This window comes from Nomascus leucogenys, unplaced genomic scaffold (genome assembly GCF_006542625.1).
Source record: "Nomascus leucogenys isolate Asia unplaced genomic scaffold, Asia_NLE_v1 Super-Scaffold_3019, whole genome shotgun sequence".
Taxonomy (NCBI): domain Eukaryota; kingdom Metazoa; phylum Chordata; class Mammalia; order Primates; family Hylobatidae; genus Nomascus; species Nomascus leucogenys.
Genome location: NW_022095789.1, coordinates 512,572 through 535,889, shown reverse-complemented (window position 1 = coordinate 535,889; position 23,318 = coordinate 512,572). Strand labels below are relative to the sequence as shown.

Below are 23,318 nucleotides of genomic sequence, written 5' to 3'. Positions count from 1 at the left end.
TTAGAATCCAGCAAGGGATGGCTGTCACAGGGATGCATACTAACACTGGAACACTGGTTTACTTCTTTCTTTTTTTTCCGAGATGGAGTTTCGCTCCTGTTACCCAGGCTGGAGTGCAATGGTGTGATCTCAGTTCACTGCAACCTCTGCCTCCTGGGTTCAAGCAATTCTTCTGCCTTACCCTCCTGAGTAGCTGGGATTACAGGTGTCCGCCACCATGCTGGGCTAATTTTTTGTATTTTTAGTAGAGATAGGGTTTCACCATGTTGGCCAGACTGGTCTCGAACTCCTGACCTCAGGTAATCCACCCACCTCGGCCTCTCAAAGTGCTGGGATTACAGGCGTGAGCCACCACGTCCGGCCTAACACTGGTTTTCGTGAGAAACAAAGTGAGATCTTTTCTGACTGAAAGTCAATCTGAGTTGGCTGAGGGCCTTTTTTTTTTTTTTCTTTTGACACAAAGTCTCGCTCTGTTGCCCTCAACAACGAAGTAGCTGGGATTACAGGTGTGCACCACTATGCTGGCTAATTTTTGTATTTTTAGTGGAGATGGGGTTTCACCATGTTGGTCAGGCTGGTCTCGAACTCCTGACCTTTTGTGATCCACCCGCCTAGGCCTCCTAAAGTGCTGGGATTACAGGCGTGAGCCACAGCACCCAGCCTGGCTGAGGGATTTGATGATGGGGTCTGTCTTTGCCATTTCAGACACATTTTCCATAAATCAAGCTAGCTGAATCTACAGCTCTAGAGGTTTTTTTGTTTGTTTGTTTTTTCAATCGCCATTCAAGCGATTCTTCTGCCTCAGCCTCCCGAGTAGCTGAGGTGCCCGCCACCATGCCCAGCTAATTTTTGTATTTTTAGTAGAGACAGGGTTTCACTGTGTTAGCCAGGATGGTCTCGATCTCCTGACCTTGTGATCTGTCTGCCTTGGCCTCCCAAAGTGCTGGAATTACAGGCGTGAGCCACCACGCCCAGCCAACACCCAGCTAAATTTCTGTTGCCCAGTCTGGTCTTCAACTCATGCCCTCAAGTGATCCACCCGCCTTGGCCTCCCAAAGTGCTGGGATTATAGGCTTCAGCGACCACGCCCAGCCCTTTTAGTATTTATTGAGCAACTACTGGGTACAAACTCTTTGTCATTCCTCCACTAGCAAGAGCAGTGCTTTCACGAGCTGCTTTTCAGCCTTTGTTTTCATCTGTAAAATAGGATATCTTCTCTTTGAGGGGCAACAAGGGGTAGGTGTGGGTGGGTGAGCTATAAACCCTAATCCTCACCCAGGAGGAGGTGCAGCCACCTTTCTGGCCACTGGCTGGAGACCTCCCCCTTTCCCCATACTCCTCCTCCCTCTCCCTGATCCAAGCACTGCCAGAACCCAGCATCCCCTCACTTTCTCTTCCTCTGTTTTGAATCAGTAGGTTCAGAAGTGCTTGGCTTGATATGAAGCTGGGGGTGCATCCAACAAAATCAGATGCCTAGAGAAGGAGCAGGATTGGGGTGGGACAGAGAAGACAGATAACTGGGTTGAGGAACCTGGGGGCATCCTGAAGGAGGTGCCCAGTGGGCAGTTGCTTTGTGCTGGGCCCAGGGCCAGGTTATACGTACTTTGAATATTTTATCTTCATAACTATCCCATTTGTGAGGCTCAAAGAGCGAAAAGGACATTCCTGGTAAATGGCCCAGCTGCAGTTTGAATTCGTATCCATCTGACTCCAGCTCACATAAGCTCTTCTTTTTTTTGAGACAGAGTCTCGCCCTGTAGCCCAGGCTGCAGTGCAATGGTGGGATCTCAGCTCACTGCAACCTCCACCCCCCAGGTTCAAGCGATTCTCCTGCCTCAGCCTCCCTAGTAGCTGGGATTACAGGCACGTGCCACCACGCCCGGCTAATCTTTTGTATCTTTAGTAGAGACGGGGTTTCACCATGTTGGCCAGGCTGGTCTCAAACCCCTGACCTCATGATCCGCCCTCCTCAGCCTCCCAAAGTGCTGGGATTACAGGTGTGAGCCACTGAGCCTGGTCATAAAGTCTCTTATACTTTTATTTATTTATTTATTGGAGCCAGAGTCTCACTCTGTCACCCAGGCTGAAGTGCAGTGGCATGAACATGGCTCAGTGCAGCCCCCACACCCTGGGCTCAAGCGATCCTCCCACCTCAGCCTGCCAAGTAGCTGGGACTATGGGTGCGAATCATACACCACCACGCCAGGATAATTTGTTTTTTTTTTTTTTTTTTTTTTGAGACGGAGTTTCGCCTTGTGGCCCAGGGTGGAGTGAAATGGCGCGATCTCAGCTCACTGCAACCTCGGCCTCTTAGGTTCAAGCGATTCTCCTGCCTCAGCCCCCTGAGTAGCTGGGATTACAGGCATGCGCCACCACATCCGGCTAATTTTGTATTTTTAGTAGAGACGGGGTTTCACCATGTTGGTCAGGCTGGTCTCAAACTCCTGACCTCATGTGATCCACCCGTCTTGGCCTCCCAAAGTGCTGGGATTACAGATGTGAACCACAGCGTCTGGCTTACTTTTTGTGTTTTTTGTAGAGACAGGGTTTAGCCATATTGCCCAGGCTGGTCTTGAACTCCTGGGCTGAAGCGATCCATCTGCCTCAGCCTCCCAAAGTGCTGGGACTAAAGGCGTGCACCACTGTACCTGGCCTCTTACGCTTTGTAAAGCATTGTCTGGCACCAAAAGCTGTGTGTTCCTCAAACATCTTGAATCCTTTTTGGGAGGATTTGAGTTTTGTACAACTCATCTGGTCCGTCACTGAAACCACAATTCTGTGTGATGGAGACACAGGCTTGGAGAGGAGAGGAGGGGATAGATCAGGCATCATGAAATGTTTCTGGAGCACTCACTCTAAGCCTCACAGTCTGGGCTCGGTCACTGGAGGTCAGAGAGTATATGTCCTTAGTCTTGTTGGAAGTGACTCTCCAACTGGATGAGACCCGATTTAGAAGCCATTAGTTACTACCAGGACTCATTCAGGGAAAAATGGCTGCCTATAGGGGTGGGAAGACCACCAGGAGGAGGAGTCTTCTAAACAGGATGAATGGAGTTAGCCCAGGGGAAAAGGCAGAGTGACTGGCATGAGCATAGGCTGGACAGGATGTGGCTTGTCCTGGCACTGGGCAGTTGGGGGAAGTGAGAGCAGGAGGGCAGGGATTAGTGGTCACCATACCAAGCTTCAGAAGGAGGTTTAAGAAGAAGAAAACTTAAAGGTGGATGCTTGAGTCCTTCGGGCTGGGGGTACAGGCTCAGGTTAGCGACAGGACCTGGTATTTGGGGCAGGAAGAAGACTGCTGGAGGGCTGCCTGGTCTCAGATGTGGCCAGGCCTTCCTTGATCTTAAGTTGAAAACGGATTCAATTTTGTGGAAACCCGTGGGTAGGGAGAGGAAGGAAGCTCCTAGACCCATCAGAAGGCATGGTCCTGGTGTTCACCAGCTCCGTTCAGCATTAATTGCCAAAGGCCTCCATGCCTCTCCCAAGACCTAACTGTTTAGTCAGAAGGCAGATGCTGTTCCTGTTCAGTGGGAACAAGGAGCTGGAACTAGGATGGGAGTTTGTCTCTGGGCAAGTCATGCTTCCTTTCTAGAAGATGGGGATAACAATAATACCCATCTCAGAGGAGTAAATGAGTATCCTGCAGGGTAGCTGGAACAGAAGAGGATAAGCTACAACTGTTATTGTAACAACAGGCAGAGCCCTTGCTAGAATTGTGTTTCTAGGGGAGGATCCAGTGTCTTCTGGACACAGGAAGAGTGAGCTTTCTACTGCTCAGATGCCATCATGTCATTATCCTCCTCCCTCACCTTCCATGGCTGCTTACTGCCTTCCGGATAAAGCTTAAACTCTTTAACTTGATCAACCAAGCCCTGAAGGGTGAGGCCTCTGTGTCCGCCCCATCCTCGCTTGAGCCTCTTTCTGCACTCATTACCTCCACCCCTGGCACACACACTAGCCATGCTTGGTGTGGTCAGTTCTTCTGAAGCCTGGTGTTTCTCTGGACTCTGCTGGAATCTCTGCCTTTTCCCCTTCTTGCCTGGCTATTCCTGAATATCCTCCAGGACTCTCTCTGGATGTTGCTTCCTCAAGGATACCCCTGAGTTGGTTTCAAGGGCCTTCTCAGCTTCTCCAGCACCCTTGGCTTCTCTCTCATACTCAGTTCTCTGCCTTGTTATTACCTGTCTGCTTTTTCCACAAGGCTGTGACGGGGAGCCCCCAAAATATTTATGGAATTAATGAATGAAAAGGGGTGGTTCTAAGAAAAAAGAGGTCACTGTACATTGGCCAAATGTCCCAACAAGTATCTATTATATCTCACCAGGGTAGGAATTATCAGTAACCAAGATTTACAGATGAGGAAACTCAGCCTAAGGTAGAGTCCCTCTGCCTGTCATTCAAATTCCTGGGCACCTGTGTGTGAGCACCATGCTGGGCTTTTCACGGACACAGTCCTCTCCCTTCTGCCCCCACTCAAGGAGTCAGTGTCCTTGTGAGAATCTATGGTGCTGTGGATCTTCTCAACGTAGTGCTGGCACACATGAGATGCTTGGCCAGGGCCTGCCAGATGGGGAGGCTGGAGACGGGTCGGCTGTGATTGAGACCTCTGTGGCCAAGTTTTACCCTAAGAGGCAGGGAGGGCCCTCAGGGGTTACCCCAGAGAAGTCTAATAGGTTTTCCCTGGGGTCCTGGTCTTCTCCCCCAGACCTGTCAGCAAGCAGTTCATCCCCAGCTGCCAATCTCCTTTTGGCCCTCAGTCTTCCAGAGGAGCTGGGAGGTGGGAGAGAGGGGTTCTGCAGGGCAATGCTGTTCAGAGGTGAGCTTTGGAAGAAACTGTTGTCTCAACCCTATTTTCACACCTTAGCACCTTTATTTAACTGTCTTTTCCCGAGGCCAGGATCTCATCTTTTGTTTCCCCAGCACTCAGCACACTGCCTGGAATGCAGGAAATGGTTGCTGAATGAAGCGATGAATTACATTTCAGCACTCATCAAGTGCTCAGCCTATAACTAAGTGTAGGCCGCTTACACTTAGACCTTTACCTTACAGAATCTTCGCAGCCAGTGCTGTGCATTGGAAGTTGCAGATGGGGAAACTGAGGCTCAGGACTGTTAAGTGACTAGTTCAAGGCAGCTCTCAGGCCCTCAGGATGGTTAGTGGCAAAGTAAAGGACTGGGAGGAGCATTGATGAATTGGGGCAATTGGCAGAGGAGTAATTGTCAGTCAAAATGATTGGCTCAAATTATTAGGTGTGAAGAAGGAACCAGTCAGAGCTTCCCTGTTGAGCTGAATTGCCCAGATGGGATTAGCAGGGCGAGTGACCCTGGCAGAACAAAGAGCTGGCCCTTGTAGGTATAGACTCGACTTTTCTCTGGTTGGTCCCAGCACATAGACAACTGCCAACCTGACTTTGCACCTGAGAATCTTCAGGGTACCTCAGACTCTTCAACAGAAGGAGCCTCCCTGAGGTCACAGCCCTCTCATCACTCCCGTTCCAGTGGGCGCTTTCCCTCTAACAAAGCCCACTTGCTGTCTTGGCAGGGTCTGCATCTGGCACATGCAGACATGTGCTAAGGGCCTGTTGACTTGGGAGCCTCCATCACTGGACTGTGGGCCTTGGAGAGCAAAAGGGTAAGAGCATCTCGAGCTCCACGCCTGCTGGGCCAGTCGCTGGGTGAAGGCAGGGGAAGGATGGAGTTTAGCTGGCCAGCACTAATGTCACACAGGGCAACGCCAAAAATGGCCTTTCTCCCAGGTGGGCTCAAAGTTAACAGAAGGCAGTGAGTAAACAGTCCATTGGGGCAATAACTATGCACATTTACTAAGCCATGGGAAGAATAGTAGTCACGTGGCCCTCGAGGGCGGTGCCCTCAGCTTGAGATGGAGTTAACTCCAAATCTAATCACAGAAGGCTTTCTGGAGGAGGCGGAATTTTTATGGCGGCCGGATCTGGCTTTCTCTGAACAGCGAGAAGGCGCTTAGCGCCATAGGGACCAGGTAACTCCTGAGGTGAGCTTCTTGGTGGGGATCAAGCCCAGGGGGCGACGGAGTCCGGGCTGGGGGAAGGGCCCGAGGGGCTGGAGTCGCAAGTTCAGGCCCAGCTTGGGCTCCCTGTCCCGCCCTTCCGCTGTCTTGGGGGATTGGACGCCACGCGGCCGTGCTAGGGTTGGTGCTGCGGGCCCGGTGCAGGATGCAGGCCGTGAGGCCCCAGGCCGAGGGCTGCGCCAGCGGGCTTGTCCCGGCCAGCCGGGCGGTCCCGTGTCCCGGCGCAGTTTCGCCGGGGTCCAGATGCCCGGCCCTCAGGGGCGAGGCGCGCACTCCCGGGGGAACCGGGCTGCGGAGCAGGCGGCCCGCTCTGGGCGGCGGTGGCACGAGAGGGCCATCTGCCTGGGTGCCGAGAACTGCAGCGTCCGCGGTGCGAGGCGCGGCCCATCCCGGCCCCCAGCCCGGCGCGCACGCACATACCCCACGCCGGCCGGCGCCCGCTGCCCGAGCCCCCGTGCCAGGCCCAGACCCTGACTAGGCGCGGGAGGCGGTACAGGGACTAGAGGACCCCCTCCCCTGGCGTTCCCCTCGCCCCGCCCGAGGCTGCGAGGACCCTTGGGCTCGGGGGTGGTGAGGGAGCTTCGTCCCGGCTGGGCCCGGGCTGGGGACTCGGCCTCCCTGGGCGGGGGCCGCACGGATGCAGGCCGAGGTGCGGACGCGCTGTCAGGCTGCAGCCCGGCTCGGTGCGGGGGGTGGGCTCAGCGCTGGGGTCGCCTGGCTTCGTTCCCCCGCGGAGGCCACGGCCGGGCGAGCAGTGCCCGGGCGGGTAACCCGACCCGGCTCCCCGGAGCCGCTCACCCCGCACGGCCCGGCAAGGGGAGGGAGAGGGATGGGGGGAGGGGGAAGGGAAGGGGTGGTGGGTGAGGGGCTGTGGGCACCGCAGGGCCGAGTCCCCGGCCCGTCTGCTCTGCTGTAGGGCGGCTGCCCGCGGCACCCGGGACGATCCAGCCTCTGCCTCGCGGGCGTCGAGCCTGAGACAGGAGGGAGCCCTGGGGCTGCACAGGCTTGGCTCAGGGAGGCAGACCCGAGCTGCTGCCTCCATTTTGTTTCCTGCTCAGCTTGGTCTGTGGTGGTGGTGGTGGTGGTGTGGGTTTGGGGTGCGGCCGCGTAGGGGGGTTCACCTGCGGCCGCGTCTGCTCGGGGCCTGAGGCCTCGAAGACCCCAGCCCAAGCTCCCAGGTGAGCCCTGCGGCAGGAGGGGGGTTGCCTTGGCCTCGGGCCGAACCCAGCGGGCTGAGGGCAGGTGCCCAGTGGATGGGGAGCCTGGGCTGTAACCTAAGATGGAGGCCGGGACTGACGCGGGCCCGAGCAGGGCTGGCGGGACGATCGGACAGGCCTCAGCCGCGCCAGGTGCCGCCTGGGTTGGGGTTCGAGACGCGTAGGGTGCGGGAGCCGTGTGCGGCCCGAGGCCAGCGCCGTGCCCCGAGGTAGGTGAGGGGATCGGAATGCCACCCACGACGCCCGCAGGCCCCGACACTCCAAGGAGGCGCGCGAGGCCCCTGGGGAGCCCGCCTCAGGCCCCGCCCGGGCAGCCGGGCCGGCCCGTAGGCCCCGGCCGCGAGCGGGCGCGCATGGGGAGGGGAGGGGGCGGCAGCGGCAGCTCCGCTGATTGGGCGGCGCGCTCGCAAGCCCGACTTCACCCGCCCTGAACCCCGAAGAGTGAGGCAAGGGAACGCGCGCGCTCGGTGGGGGAAGGGGTGCGCGCGCACTCGGGGCCCAGCCGCACGCGGGCCGGCGCGAGGCGCTCTGCCGCACGCGCGGCCGCGGGGGCGCGCGCGGTGGGGGTGTGAGGAGGAGGAGGCGGCGGCGGAATAGGCCGGGGCAGGTCGCGCTCGCTGCCTTCTCCCCTGAAGAGAGACGCGGGGGGAGGGGGGTGCGGCGAGCAGCCCCGCTCTCTCCCCACCGCTCCGCTCGCACCCCAGTGTAATGAGGGTCACCCCCTCCCCCCAGCTGGCCCGGGAGGGGGCGCGGGGCACGGTAACTAGTGCGCTGGGGTGGGCGGCGGGCAGGCGCGAGGAGGAGGGAGGGAGGAGGTGGCCCGGCGGGGAAGATGGTGGTGGCCGTGAGGTGAGGGGCTCGGGGGAGGGCCAGGCGCGGTGCGGGGTTGGTGGCCGGCGGCGCTGCAGCCGCCGGCCCCCTCCCCCTCCTCCATCACTACCAGCCGGGCTCAGGCCTAGCTGTTCGGGCTGCCGCGAACTTCCTCCCGGCGCGGCCCGTGCCCCGCCGGCCGCCCGCGAGCACCTCGGCCTCCGCCTCCCCTCAGGTAGCAGGCTGCGGGGCGCGGGGCCGGCTGCCCTCCCGCAGCAAACTTTGCTTGGTGCTGAATATTGATGAGAGCGATCGGCTCGGCTGGGAGGTGCTGCCGCGGCTGCGGGAAAGAGCGCGGCCCGGGCAGGCGGCGGCGGCGTCGGCAGCAGCCATGTTTTTCAAGCTGTAGCAGCTGCTGCTGCCCTGACTGGGCTTCGCTGGCCGCCTCGGTTTCTCCCTCTGCCGCGTCCAGGCCTCTGGGCCCTGCAGCTGCGGATCCAGCAGGCCTGCATTCAGGAAGGCGAGCTCTGGGGTGCACCCGCCTCGGCCGGCTCGCCTGCGGCCTGCGCACCGCCACTGCAAAGGCTCCGGCGCTGGCTGGGCGCAGAGTGCAGCGCTATTGTGACCGCTGCGCCCGAGCGAGCCAGGAAGGGGGGGTACCTTTTTGTGCAGGGTCCAGGAGCCCCCCTTGGACCCCTCAGCCTTTTGCTTTTGAGAGATCCAGCTGCTCGACCCCTGGCGAGGGAGGGGGAGGACGATTCCTGTTTGATCAAGAATTGGGAATTTTGACGGGCAGAGGGGTTTTAATTTTAGTTCATCCCAAGTGTCCACCAGTCTGCAGAGGAGGAAAAAGAGACGGGCTGTTTCTATGTGGCAGGATCGGCCCAGCTTTGGGAAAATGGAGTTTTCAGAGGCTCACCGAGGCCATTTTTTCATCTCCAGTCGGGGGAACTTTTTCTGCCCATGGAAGTGCAGCAGAAAGGCATAGAGGCCACTAGGCCTTGAAGTGGCTGCCATTTTAAAGAGTCGAGTCAGATGGCCTATTAACTCAAATTAATTACTGTGCCTTTGGATTCCAGGTTGATGCCGGCCCAGGATGGATCAGACCTGTGAACTACCCAGAAGAAATTGTCTGCTGCCCTTTTCCAATCCAGTGAATTTAGATGCCCCTGAAGACAAGGACAGCCCTTTCGGTAATGGTCAATCCAATTTTTCTGAGCCACTTAATGGGTGTACTATGCAGTTATCGACTGTCAGTGGAACATCCCAAAATGCTTATGGACAAGATTCTCCATCTTGTTACATTCCACTGCGGAGACTACAGGATTTGGCCTCCATGATCAATGTAGAGTATTTAAATGGGTCTGCTGATGGATCAGAATCCTTTCAAGACCCTGAAAAAAGTGATTCAAGAGCTCAGACGCCAATTGTTTGCACTTCCTTGAGTCCTGGTGGTCCTACAGCACTTGCTATGAAACAGGAACCCTCTTGTAATAACTCCCCTGAACTCCAGGTAAAAGTAACAAAGACTATCAAGAATGGCTTTCTGCACTTTGAGAATTTTACTTGTGTGGACGATGCAGATGTAGATTCTGAAATGGACCCAGAACAGCCAGTCACAGAGGATGAGAGTATAGAGGAGATCTTTGAGGAAACTCAGACCAATGCCACCTGCAATTATGAGACTAAATCAGAGAATGGTGTAAAAGTGGCCATGGGAAGTGAACAAGACAGCACACCAGAGAGTAGACACGGTGCAGTCAAATCGCCATTCTTGCCATTAGCTCCTCAGACTGAAACACAGAAAAATAAGCAAAGAAATGAAGTGGACGGCAGCAATGAAAAAGCAGCCCTTCTCCCAGCCCCCTTTTCACTAGGAGATACAAACATTACAATAGAAGAGCAATTAAACTCAATAAATTTATCTTTTCAGGATGATCCAGATTCCAGTACCAGTACATTAGGAAACATGCTAGAATTACCTGGAACTTCATCATCATCTACTTCACAGGAATTGCCATTTGTAAGCAGTTTTTGGTACAACTTAAATATATACGTATATGTATATATACAGGCCACTTAAAGGGAAACTTGTAACAAATTTGTTTTTGGTTGCTTGTCGGTTCACAGCTGAAATCCTATTGCTAATCATAAGCTTTTGGGCAAAATTTTACTTTGATTTTTAAATTTATCTCTGTTGTATGAATTTGGTTATTTTAAGCTTTTTCCGAATAACTCTTCATTGAGAGTAGGCTAATGCTTTTAAAGGCATTTGATTGAGTTCAGATTTAATTTCTCAAGATGGAGGTATACATATGATTAAGGAAAAAGAAAAAAAAAAGGATGGGTTTTGGCCTGCCAGCACCATGAGTGCAGGTGAACCAATTCAATTTAGTACTTGGAGTCCTGTTGCTATATGTGGCAGATTATTTTTTTACTTGAAGACTTGACTCTTCAGGTTGAAGGGCATTTTGAACACAGATTAAAGTGGCTAAGATGAGGTTTTCTTGGACATTGTCAAAATCTAAATTAGGCTAGTTTTTCTGAACTACCTGTTTTGAAGGTGTAGCATCCTGTGCTTTTGATAACTGCCACCATTAGCCCTTTTTTTTTTTTTTTTTTTTTTTTTTTTTTTTGAGATGGAGTCTCACTCTGTTGCCAGGCTGGAGTGCAGTGGTTGATCACTGCAACCTCTGCCTCTTGGGTTCAAGCAGTTCTCCTGCCTCACCCTCCCGAGTAGCTGGGATTACTGGTACCCATCACCACGCCCGGCTAATTTTTGTATCCCCATTAGCTCTTGAAGTTTTTCTAGTTTTGTTTTGTTTTATTTTATTTTAACAACCCTAACTAAGACAAAGTTTTATATTTATTTATTGTTTAGAGACTGGCCTTGTCATGTTGCCCAGGCTTGCGTCGGGACTCCTGGGCTCATTCGATCCTCCTGCATCAGCTAGAACTACAGTAGTTTCAGATTTTGAAGTGTGTATGTGTATGTGTGATATGTATGTATTCTGTGTGTATAGAAATGGAGAGTATCTTATTTGAGTTATTTTAGTAATGCTGTCAAGTATTGTTAGAGGGTGATAAATGATAACATTTGTTTTTATTTGAGCTTATGAAGAATTTCTTGACTTCTAGCTAAATGATCAATTCACTTCTCTTAGCCTCAATTTTATTGCCTCTAAATTCCAAAAGTACTTGATTGCTATAAGATTCCTTCAGCTTTAAATATTAATACTTGATACTGATTTTGTTTCTGCCCAAACACATTGTTTGGTCACCACCGGTAATGTTACCAAAGAGAATTTTTTTTGGCCAACAAATGTCTCATACCACATTAAGTTTTTATAAGAAAAACTTTTATGGTATGTTGTTATTCTGAGTTCATTAAACATTCGCTTTACCTTATATCCCTGCTGTTCTTTAAAGTTACAGAGGGAGAATGTGGGTGTGTCACTTTTGTTTCTGTTGATTCATATCTTAATTGTGCCTTGGTACTCCTTGGTTTCTTGGCAATTGCAGATTTAAAAAAATTTGCTTTAGTGGTTATCTTGAGTCTGAATTGTCCTACTAATATGGGTGGGTAGGCTGTTTTGAAAACCTATTGGCAGCTCAGACAAATCCTTTTTCTTGGGTTCACGTTGAAATTTATTTTCTATATATATTGTGTCTTTGTTTTTGTACATAAACTTAAATCTGAGAATGGAGATAGATGTTTCTCTAAAAGCATACAAATAGAATTGTAAACCTGTTTCTCATGAAAGAGATGTTAGTGGAGTATTGGTTCTATCAAAAAAAAATGAAGGCCGAGTGTGGTGGCCCACGCCTGTAGTGCCAGCACTTTGGGAGGCTAAGGTGGACAGATCACCTGAGGTCAGGAGTTTGAGACCAGCCTGGCCAACATGGTGAAACTCCGTCTCTACAAAAATACAAAAATTAGCCAGGTGTGATGGTGGGCAACTGTAATCCCAGCTACTCTAGAGGCTGAGGCAGGAGAATCGCTTGAACCCGGGAGGCAGAGGTTGCAGTGAGCCAAGATTTGCACCATTGCACTCCATACTGGGCAACAAGAGCAAAATTCTGTCTCAAAAAAAAAAAAAAAAAAAAACTGAAAATATTGGAGCCTTTAGATAGTAGGTTACATGTCTGAAATGGGAATTAGCAAATGTATAAATGTAGAAGTTGTTTTTTTCAGGGAGAAATTGAAATTGCTCAAAGACTTTATGACCTTGAAGAAGCAAGTATGTAGTTTATTTTTTTAAATTTTTTTGAGACAGAGTCTTGCTATCGCCCAGGCTGGAGTGTAGTGGCGCGATCTCAGCTCGCTTCAACCTCCTCCTCCTGGGTTCAAGCGATTCTCCTGCCTCAGCCTCCCGAGTAGCTGGGACTACAGGTGTGCACCACCATGCCTGACTACTTTTTGTATTTTTATTAGAGACGAGGGTTTCACCATGTGGGCCAGGCTGGTCTCGAACTCCTGACTTCAGGTGATCTGCCCACCTTGGCCTCCCAAAGTGCTGGGATTACAGGCATGAGCCACCATACCCATCCCCTAATTTATTATTTTAGGAATTTGGTTCAAAGTTGTGATTGAAATCTATTGCCTTTATTTTTGCCTTTGATATTTTTAAACTGAGGACATTTTTTTTTTGAGACAAAGTTTCGCTCTTGTCGCCCAGGCTGGAGTGCAGTGATGTGATCTCGGCTCACTGCAACCTCCACCTTCTGGGTTCAAGTGGTTCTCCTGCCTCAGCTTTCTGAGTAGCTGGGATTACAGGTGCGCACCACCACACCCAGCTAATTTTTGTATTTTCAGTAGAGATGGGGTTTTACCATGTTGGCCCAGCTGGTCTCGAACTCCTGACCTCAAGTGATCCACCTGGCTTAGCCTCCCAAAGTGCTGGGATTACAGGTGTGAGCCACAGAGCCTGGCCTCAGACTGAGGACTTAAAAAGTGAGGTCAGGGTGGGCATGGTGGCTCACGCCTGTAATTCCAGCACTTTGGGAGGCTGAGGCGGGTGGATCACCTGAGATGAGGATTTTAAGACCAGCCTGGCCAACATGGCAAAACCCCATCTCTACTAAAAATACAAAAAATTAGCTAGGCATGGTGGCGGGAGCCTGTAATTTCAGCTACTTGGGAGGCTGAGGCAGGAGAATCGCTTGAACCTGGGAGGCCAAGGTTGCAGTGAGCCGAGATCGCCCCATTGCACTCCAGCCTGGGCGACAAGAGTGAAACTCCCTCTCAAGAAAAAAAAAAACCATCCTGGCCAACATGGTGAAACCCCGTCTCTACTAAAAATACAAAAATTAGCTGGGTGTGGTGGTGCGCACCTGTAGTCCCAGCTACTCGGGCGGTTGAGGCAGGAGAATCACTTGAACCCGGGAGGCGGAGGTTGCAGTGCACCGAGATTGTGCCACTGCACTCCAGCCTTGCGACAGAGGGAGACTCCATCTCAAAAAAAAAAAAAAAAAAAAAAAAAAAGCGGTCAATCTTAGAATGCAAAGTTAGGTAAGCAATACGGCTTGAGAAAAGTGTAATTAAAAATAACTTTTATACGTAGTCATGTGATATTAATGTATTCAAGCTGTTCACAGTTGACTTAAGTTATTGATACAGTAGGTATAGTTACTATGCTGGGAATTTTAGAAAATTCTTAGCAGATTGCTGTTTGTCTCTTTTTTTCTGTAATTTTGGCTGGGCTTGGTGGCTAACACCTGTAATTCTAGTAAGTTGGGAAGCCAAGACGAAAGGATTGCTTGGGGCCCAGAGTTCGAAACTAGACTGGGCAACATAGTGAGATCCTGTCTCTACACTCAGTTAGATGTGGTGGTATGCCTGTAGTCCCAGCTACTCAGGAGGTTGAGGCAGTAGTAGGATCACTTGAGCCCAGAAGTTTGAGACTGCAGTGAGCCATGATCACACCACTGCATTCCAGCCTAGGCAACAGAGCAAGATCCTGTCCAAAAAAAAAAAAAAAAGAAAATTCTCTTGGCAGTGGGTAAGAGTAGTTATTAGGGTTGTAGATTTCCTGTCTGGAATTAGAGAAAGAAGGGTCATATTTTCTGTTATTTTGTGTATCTACCTCTAAGTGGACTGTTTGCCTCTTGTCACGAATGAGTAGCCTCTTCAGTTTACCATCATGTGCTCTTATTTTCTCTGCATACAGTGAAGTGATTGTCATTACAATTTATAATCCTGACCTGGTACTTTTATACTTAATTGGGTTGATATTTTCTAATTCCTCCCAGTGTACAAAGGCTTTGTGCTTTGTTGTTGTTTTTGTTAAGACAGGCTAGGTGCTTTGGATGTGGAGAATTAAATGAGCATGGCATTTTCAGAGGATACTTGTTGGAGATTGCTTGGGTAGGATGGATGTAGTCAGGTAATGGGGCCTAGAAATTCAGACTGAAGCATTTGGTATTGATGTGATAGGAACTGGCAGCCCTTGAGAGATTTTAGCTGAGAAGTCATGTAAAATCTGTTTGGAAGACTTTGACTAGGGGAGATTAGAGGCAAGGTTAGGATGTAGGGTCTGTTGCAGTAGTAATTAAGACTTAAGAATCGGCCCAGTGGCATGTACCTGTAGTCCTAGCTACTCCGGAGGCCGAGGCAGGAGGATCGCTTGAGGCTGCAATTAGCTGTGATGTGCCTGTGAATAGCCACTGCACTCAACCTAGGCAACATAATGAGATTCTGTCTCTTAAAAAAAAAAATGAGCACAGTGAATACTCGAAAGAAAGGGGGTAAATCTAAAAGATTATTTCAAAGGGAGAAAATTGGCAGCTGTTTTAGGGCTACCTGATCTGGAGGCAGATTGGAGTCTGGATTTGAGGAATGGAGAGAGATGAGGCAGATGATGTCTAAGGCTTACAGTTTTGCTGCCTGAGACAAAAATGATTCCTCAGAGGTTCCTTCCTCTTCTCTACCCATCATCCCACAATTTTCTACTCCCTCCTTAGCCATCTTGGAAGAAAATTGATCTCTTCACACCTGAGGTTCTGCTCTCTCTCCGACTCCCTCCTTGCTGGGTGACCTTTTTTGTTTGTTTGTTTTTGTTTTTGTTTTGAGACAGTCTCACTCTGTCACCCAGGCTGGAGTGCAGTGGGGCGATCTCGGCTCACTGCAACCTCCGCCTCCCAGGTTCAAACAATTCTGTGCCTCAGCCTCCAGAGTAGCTGGAATTACAGGCGCCTGCCACCACGACTGGCTAATTTTTATGTTTTTAGTAGAGATGGGGTTTCACCGTCTTGGCCAGGCTGGTCTTGAACTCCTGACCTCGTGATCCACCCACCTTGGCCTCCCAAAGTGCTGGGATTACAGGCATGAGCCACCGCGCCCAGCCTTTTTTTTTTTAAGATGGATTCTTGCTCTGTTGCTCAGGCTGGAGTGCAGTGGTGTGATCTCAGCCCACGGCAACCTCCGCCTCCCAGGTTCAAGAGATTTTTTTTTTTTTTTTTTTTTTTTTTTTTTGAGACGGAGTCTCGCTGTGTCACCCAGGCTGGAGTGCAGTGGCGCGATCTCGGCTCACTGCAAGCTCCGCCTCCCAGGTTCACGCCATTCTCCTGCCTCAGCCTCTCCGAGTAGCTGGGACTACAGGTGCCCGCCACCACACCCGGCTAATTTTTTTTTGTATTTTTAGTAGAGACGGGGTTTCACCATGGTCTCCATCTCCTGACCTCGTGATCCGCCCGCCTCGGCCTCCCAAAGTGCTGGGATTACAAGCGTGAGCCACCGCGCCCGGCCTCAAGAGATTCTTGTGCCTCAGCCTCCCAAGTAGCTGGGACTGCAGGCGCCCTCCACCATGCCTGGCTAATTTTTGTATTTTTAGTAGAGACAGGTTTCACCGTGTTGGCCAGGCTGGTCTCGAACCCCTGACCTCAAGTGATCCACCTGCTTCAGTCTTTCAAAGTGCTGGAATTACAGGTGTGAGCCACCACGACCTGCATACCACTTTTCAAACAGTCCTTTTTTGTGTCCTTGTTCTCTTTTTCTTCCTCTTTCTTTGCAGTGTCATTCACTTTCATTGATTCTGCTGCTACTCCACTCTATGAAACTCTCTTCTGAACTGACTTCAAACCAAGAAATTCTAATTGTCAACTAAGCTGCTCCTCTACCTTGTGTTATATTCACCTAAAATGTAATATTATTTCCTTTTTTATTTTTCCTTTGGACAGGGTCTTTCTCTGTCACCCAGGCTGGAGTGCAGTGGTGCCATCTCGGCTCACTGCAACCTCTGCCTTCAGGGTTCAAGTGATTCTCCTGCCTCAGCCTCCTAAGTAGCTGGGACTACAGGTGCCCACCACCATGCCTGGCTAATTTTTGTATTTTTAGTAGAGACAGGGTTTTGCCATGTTGGCCATGCTGGTCTCAAACTCCTGACCTCAAGTGATCTGCCTGCCTCCGCTTCCCAAAGTGCTGGGATTACAGGCATGAGCCACTGCGCCCAGCCTATTATTTTCATTTTGAACCCATCTCTTTTATTGCCAAACACGCATTTACTTTCGTGTTCATGATGACATCATTATCCTATTCTTCTCAAAGCTGGAAACCTTGCAGTCACTTAATCATTTAAATGATTAAAATACATTTGAGTACCTCTTGAGCCAGGCACTGCCAGTATAATAAAAAATAAAAAAAATTAAAAAAGGAAAGAGATAGTCTGCTTTTAAGGAACTTCACTGTGTGGCAAAAACTAGTGTAAACAATGACAATACAGAATACTAAGTGGTCTGGTAGGTGTTATGTATGCAGTACTTTGGGAGTGTGGAGGAAGGCATGCCTAGAATAATCAGGGAGGACTTCACAGAGTGGTTATTTATAGTTTGAGCAGAGACATACCAGTAAGAGGGAATAGCATATGCAAGTGGCCAGAAATCCTTGGTTAGCTCTCTGGGAGGAGTGGGGTTGTCAGGAGATAAAGGTATAAAGATAGGCTTATATGCCGTGCTGTATAGTTGAATGTTTTTACTATTACAAAATTTTTTTTTTTTTTTGAGACGGAGTCTCGCTCTGTTGCCCAGGCTGGAGTGCAGTGGCGCGATCTCGGCTCACTGCAAGCTCCGCCTCCCGGGTTCACGCCATTCTCTGCCTCAGCCTCTCCGAGTAGCTGGGACTACAGGCGCCCACCACCATGCCCGGCTAATTTTTTGTATTTTTAGTAGAGACGGGGTTTCACCGTGGTCTCGATCTCCTGACCTCGTGATCCGCCCGCCTCAGCCTCCCAAAGTGCTGGGATTACAAGCGTGAGCCACCGCGCCCGGCTACAAAATTTTACAGATGCCCTCAGTTTCTCCCTTTATTCATTTTTCTATGACATCTTTATTGTTGGTCTTCATTTAGTCTTGCCTTCCATTCTATCCTATATAAAATTACTGCCTACTTCCAAAATGAGAAATACTGGGTCTCTACTTAAATTTGTAACCTAAATGCCACACCTCATTTTCTGAACAAATAAAGCCCAAATTCAGTGTCCTTTTTGATAGGATCCTGTCCTGACCTTTCCAAATCTTATGCTAGAGTCTGTGTACCCTGAGTTCAGCCAAACTGAACTCTTAATGGTCCCTTGCTCCATACTCTCTCCTTGCTCATGCCTTTATTCTCCTGGCCTGATTCATCTTTGCATCTTAACAGTGTATAGCATGGTGCCTTCTTTTTACTGGGGACATACTGAGTTAATGAATGAATGATTCTATTACAGAGGTACAGTTTGGGAAGGGGAGTGAGTACATTTTAGGTAGGAAGGTGATGAGTGGATTGTCAGCCTTCATCATTTTCAATGGACCAAATTACTAAAACTTTACAGGTTGGTTGATTTTTTTTCTTTTTTCATTTCCTCATGTACTCAATTTCTAAGGCTTTTTGAATTTGAGCTTCCTAATATCTCATGCGTTAATTTTTTCTCCATTCTCAACTTTCACTCTCCTAATTAAGGATAATAATTTTTTTTTTTTTTTGAGATGGAGTCTTGCTCTGTTGCACAGGTTGGAGGGCAGTGGTGCGATCTTGGCTCACTGCAATCTCCATCTGCCGTGTTCAAGCAATTCTCCTGCCTCAGCCTCCTGAGTAGCTGGGATTACAAGTGCATGCCACCACGCCTGGCTAATTTTTGTATTTTTAGAAGAGATGGGGTTTCACCATGTTGGTTAGGCTGGTCTTGAACTCCTGACCTTATGATCCGCCTGCCTCGGCCTCCCAAAGTGCTGGGATTACAGGCGTGAGCCACCGCGCCTGGCCAAGGATAATAAATTATAATGGTTTTAGGTTGGACATCTCTGACTGCATACTGCACTGTGTTTAGTGGAAGAAGTCCTTTAATGTCTCTAAGGCCCATTTCCTCAGTTCTAAATTACGGCTAGTACCTTCGTTGGAGGGTTGTTAAGTCTATGGTACAAGATAACTTTTTTTTTTTTTTTTTTTTTTTGAGACTGAGTCTCACTCTATCGCCCAGGCTAGAGTGCAGAATGGCACGATCTTGGCTCACTGCAACCTCCACCTCATGGGTTCAAGTTGATTCTCCTGCCTCAGCCTCCCAAGTAGCTTGGATTATAGGCATGCACTACCATGCCCGCCTAATTTTGTGTTTTTAGTAAAGATAGGGTTTCACCATGTTGGCCAGGCTGGTCGAACTCCTGACCTCAGGTGACGGACCCACCTCAGCCTCCCAAAGTGCTAGGATTACAGGCGTGAGCCATCTCTCCTGGCCACCATACAAGATAATATATATGAAGTAATACACTGCTAGTCCTGAAGTAGGTGTGCAGTAAGTGATGCCTACTGCTGCATGCCAAGAGTCAAATGTATATTTGAAAGAGTTGTGGATTTCAAGAAAGATATTTTTGAGTTTTTTTTTTTCTACCTGAGAGGTAGCCTGTTGCGCAGGCTAGAGTGCAGTGGCCTGATCTTGGCTCCTGGCTGGGCCCAAGTGATCCACCGCCCTCAGCCTTCCAACGTATTGGGATTACGGGAATGAGCCACTGCGTTTGGCTGAGTTTTTGTTTTTTTTTCCTCTATTTTTCCAAACTTAAGATAAAGACATTAACTGCTGTTGACAGTTTCCATTTTTAATTAATAATCAGGAGCATTTGTTGTATTTTTGTTTGATAATCAGAATAATTTAATTTGTGCAATAGGATCAATAGCTTTCTGTATTCCAGCTGTTAAGTGGTATAAGTTTATTACATTGTTGCTTTTTGCAGTTTGTCCTTTGTCCTAGATAGAAATGTTTGATTTCTTCTTCCTGGTTTTCAGGGGAGCCCATTGAAAGGAGATCCAGTCTCTGAAATTTAGTGGTAGGATAATAACAATTGAACAGTTATTTTTGAATCTAATTTAAATAATCTCAATTGTAGCCTTTTAAAGCAATTCCTATGAACCTTTTTGAATTTAGAAAAGTCATACTTGGCCGGGCACGGTGGTTCACATCTATAATCCCAGCACTTTGGGAGGCCGAGGCGGGTGGATTATCTGAGGTCAGGAGTTCAAGACCAGCCTGGCTAATGTAGTGAAACCCTGTCTCTAGTGGAAATACAAAAAAAAATTGGCCGGGTGTGGTGGCGTGTGCCTGTAGTCCCAGCTACTCAGGAGGCTGAGGCAGGAGGATCACTTGAACTCAGGAGGCAGAGGTTGCAGTAAGCTGAGATTGTGCCACTGCACTCCAGCCTGGGTGACCGAGTGAGACTTTGTCTCAAAAAAAAAAAAAAAGTCAAACTTAAAAATGGAATATAAAAATCTCTTGATTTTTGTCACTTTTCGTATACTCCCTCATTTACACTCTTAATATTCTATTAGAAATTGTCTGTTCTCTCCACACACCCCTTTTTTTCCCCTTTTGGTTAATATGTTAAGACTTATCTTTTTTTTTTTTTTTTTTTTTGAGACGGAGTCTCCATCTGACGCCCAGGCTGGAGTGCAGTGGCTCGATCTCGGCTCACTGCAACCTCCGCCTCCCGGGTTCAAGTAATTCTCCTGCCTCAGCCTCCCAAGTAGCTGGGACTACAGGCGCATGCTATGATGCCCAGCTAGTTTTTGTATTTTTAGTAGAGACGGTGTTTCACCGTGTTAGCCAGGGTAGTCTCAATCTCCTGACCTTATGATCCGCCCACCTCGGCCTCCCAAAGTGTTGGGATTACAGGCTTGAGCCACCGCGTCCAGCCAGTCTTATTTAGGCGTTGATGTTCATATAATTTATCCATCTTATTCAGATGTCCTTAAATTTTTTTTCCTTAAAAGAAATCTGTATTTCTATCAGGACATTCTGGATGTCCCCAGTTTTACTGGTAGTCTTTCATTGTGTGTATATTAAGTTCTTTGTTTTTATTACCTGTATAGGTTAGTATATCCATGACTGCCATCAACTTTCTAAATGTTCGCTGGGTGCAATGGCTCATGCCTGTAATCCCAGCACTTTGGGAGGCTGAGGCGGCAGGATCACCTGAGGTCAGTAGTTCGAGACCAGTCTGGCCAACATGGTGAAACCCCGTGTCTACTAAAAATAAAAAAAAAATTAGCTGGGTGTGGTGGTTCATGCCTGTAATCCCAGCTACTCGGGAGGCTGAGGTTGGAGAATCGCTTGAACCCAGGGGGCGGAAGTTGCAGTGAGCTGAGATCGCGCCACTGCACTCTAGCCTGGGTGACAGAGTATGTTTCTGTCTCAAAAAAAAAAAAAAAAAAGTTGCTAAACATTTCTAATACCATAAGGATCCCTGCTGTTGCCAGCCGTTTTAAAACTACATCCGTCTTCTTCTTGGCAACCCTTCCATCTCTTTTTCGTATGTGACAACGTCTTGCTCTGCCACCCAGGCTGGAGTGCGGTAGTTGCATCTCAGCTCACTGCAACCTCTGTGTCCCAGGTTTAAGCGATCCTCCCACCTCAGCCTCCTGATTAGCTGGAACTACAGGCACTTGCTACCATGCCCCACTAATTTTTGTATGTTTTTGTAGAGATGGGGTTTTACCATGTTGCTCAAGCTGGTCTTGAACTCGTGAGCTCAAGCAATCCGTCTGCCTTAGCCTCCTAAATGGCTGGGATTACAGGCAGGAGCCACCATGCCTGGCCTAGCCCCTCCATCTCTAGCCTTTGTCAGCTACTAAACTTTTTTTTCTGAAGTTTTGTCATTTCACAAATGTTAGATAAATATGAATCATACAGTATACAGCCTTTTGGGATTGTCTTTTTTTCCCTTAGCATAATTTCCAGGGGATTCATCTAAGCTGTTGACTATATCAATAGTTTTTTTTTTTTTTTTTTTTGAGACGGAGTTTCACTCTTGTGGACCAGGCTGGAGTGCAATGGCATGATCTTGGCTCACTGCAACCTCCGCCTCCCAGGTTCAAGCGATTTTCCTGCCTCAGCCTCCTGAGCAGTTGGGATTACAGGCCCCTGCCACCACACTCAGCTAATTTTTGTATTTTTAGTAGAGACGGGGTTTCACCATGTTGGCCAGGGTAGTCTTGAACTCCTGGCCTCAAGTGATCCACCTGCATTGGCCTCCCAAAGTGCTGGGATTACAGGTGTGAGCCACCGTGCCCGGCCCTATTTTTTTCCTTTTTATCACTAAGTAATATTCCATGATACAAATATACCATGGTTTGCTTGACCATTCACCTGTTGAAGGACATCTGGGCCAATGCTAGCTTTTGGTAATTAAGGTAAAAGTACTATTAATGTTCATTTATGGGGTTTTGTGTAAGTTTTCACTTCTCTGGGATAGATACCAGTAGAACAATTGCAGTATTACATGGTAATGGCATATGAAGTTTTTGTTTTGTTTTGTTTTGTTTTTTTCTTGAGAGAGAGTTTCGATCTTGTTGCCCAGGCTGGAGTGCAATTGCGCGATCTTGGCTCACTGCAACCTCTGCCTCCTAGGTTCAAGCGATTGTCCTTCCTCAGCCTCCCATGTAGCTGGGATTATAGGTGTCAACCACCACGCCCAGCTCATTTTTGTATTTTTAGTAGAGATGGGGTTTCACCGTGTTGGCCAGGCTGGTCCCAAACTCTTGACCCCAGGTGATCCACCCTCCTCGGCCTCCCAAAGTGCTGGGATTACAGGCGTGAGCCACGGCGCCTGGCCAATGTTCAGTTTTATAAGAAACTACCAAGCTCTTTTCCATAGTGTCTGTACCATTTACATTCTCACTAGCGGTATATGAGTGATCCAGTTTCTTTTATTTTTTGTTTTTTGAGACGGAGTCTCGTCCCGTTGCCCAGGGCACGATCTCGGCTCACTGCAGCCTCTGCTTCCCGGCTTCAGGTGATTCTCCTGCATCAGCCTCCCGAGTAGCTGGGATTACAGGCATGTGCCACCATGCCTGGCTAATTTTTTGTATTTTTAGTAGAGACAGGGTTTCACCATGTTGGCCAGGCTGGTCTCGAACTCCTGACCTCAGGTAATCCACCCATCTTGGCTTCTCAAAATCCTGGGATTTCAGGCGTGAGCCACCGCACCTGGCCGAGTGATTCAGTTTCTATGCATCCTCACCAGCATTTGATGCTGTCACTATTTTAATTTTAGCCATTCGTGTAGATATGTAGTAATGTCTCATCTCATTATTTTTTTTTTTTTTTTGAGACGGAATGTTGCTCTTGTCGCCCAGGCTGGAGTGCAGTGATGCCATCTCGGCTCACTGCAACCTCCACCTGCTGAGTTCAAGCAATTCTCGTGCCTCAGCCTCTGGAGCAGCTGGGATTATAGGTGTGCATCACCATGCCTGGCTAATTTTTGTATTTTTTAGTAGAGATGGGGTTTCACCATGTTGGCCAGGCTGTTCTTGAACTCCTGACCTCAGGTGATCTGCCCACCTCGGCCTCCCAAAGTGCTGGGATTACAGTTTTGTATGGTGGATTCCATGCAGCGAGAGTTTTTTCTATATTCTAGATTAGCAGTCCGCAGCCTTTTTGGCACCAGGGACCAAATTCCTGGGAAACAGTTTTTCCACAGGCGGGAGTGGGATGGTTTGGCGATGAAACTTTTCCACCTTAGATTGTCAGGCATTAGTTAAAATCTTATAAGAAGCGCGCAGCCTAGATCCCTTGCATTTGCAGTTCACAATAGGGTTCATGATCCTCTGAGAATCTAATGCCACCCCTGATCTGACAGGAGTGGGAGTTCAGGCGATAATGCTCCCTTGTCTGCTGTTCACCTCCTGCTATGCAGCCCGGTTCCTAACAGGCTGAGAGGACCAGTACCATTCTGTGGCCTGGGCATTGGGGACCCCTGTTCTAGATGATCCACATTCTTTTAAAT

General features: G+C 49.3%; 1 protein-coding gene across 7 annotated transcripts in view; it reads left to right on the top strand.

The window, feature by feature from the left end:
• The first annotated feature begins 7,095 nt into the window (after window positions 1-7,095).
• The window catches only part of NSD1 (nuclear receptor binding SET domain protein 1), a 172,478-nt gene continuing 156,255 nt past the window's right edge, over window positions 7,096-23,318 (top strand). For 2 of the 7 annotated variants that reach the window (XM_030808479.1, XM_030808486.1), the window contains exons 1-2: window positions 7,841-8,021; window positions 9,152-10,095. In XM_030808479.1, the coding sequence (XP_030664339.1) occupies window positions 9,169-10,095 (927 nt within the window). In that variant the 5' untranslated portion in view covers window positions 7,841-8,021; window positions 9,152-9,168. Of the gene's footprint in view, window positions 7,224-7,840; window positions 8,022-8,044; window positions 8,112-9,096; window positions 10,096-23,318 lie in introns of those variants that run through there. The other 5 variants (XM_030808483.1, XM_030808480.1, XM_030808482.1 and 2 more) reach the window with 5 other exon arrangements.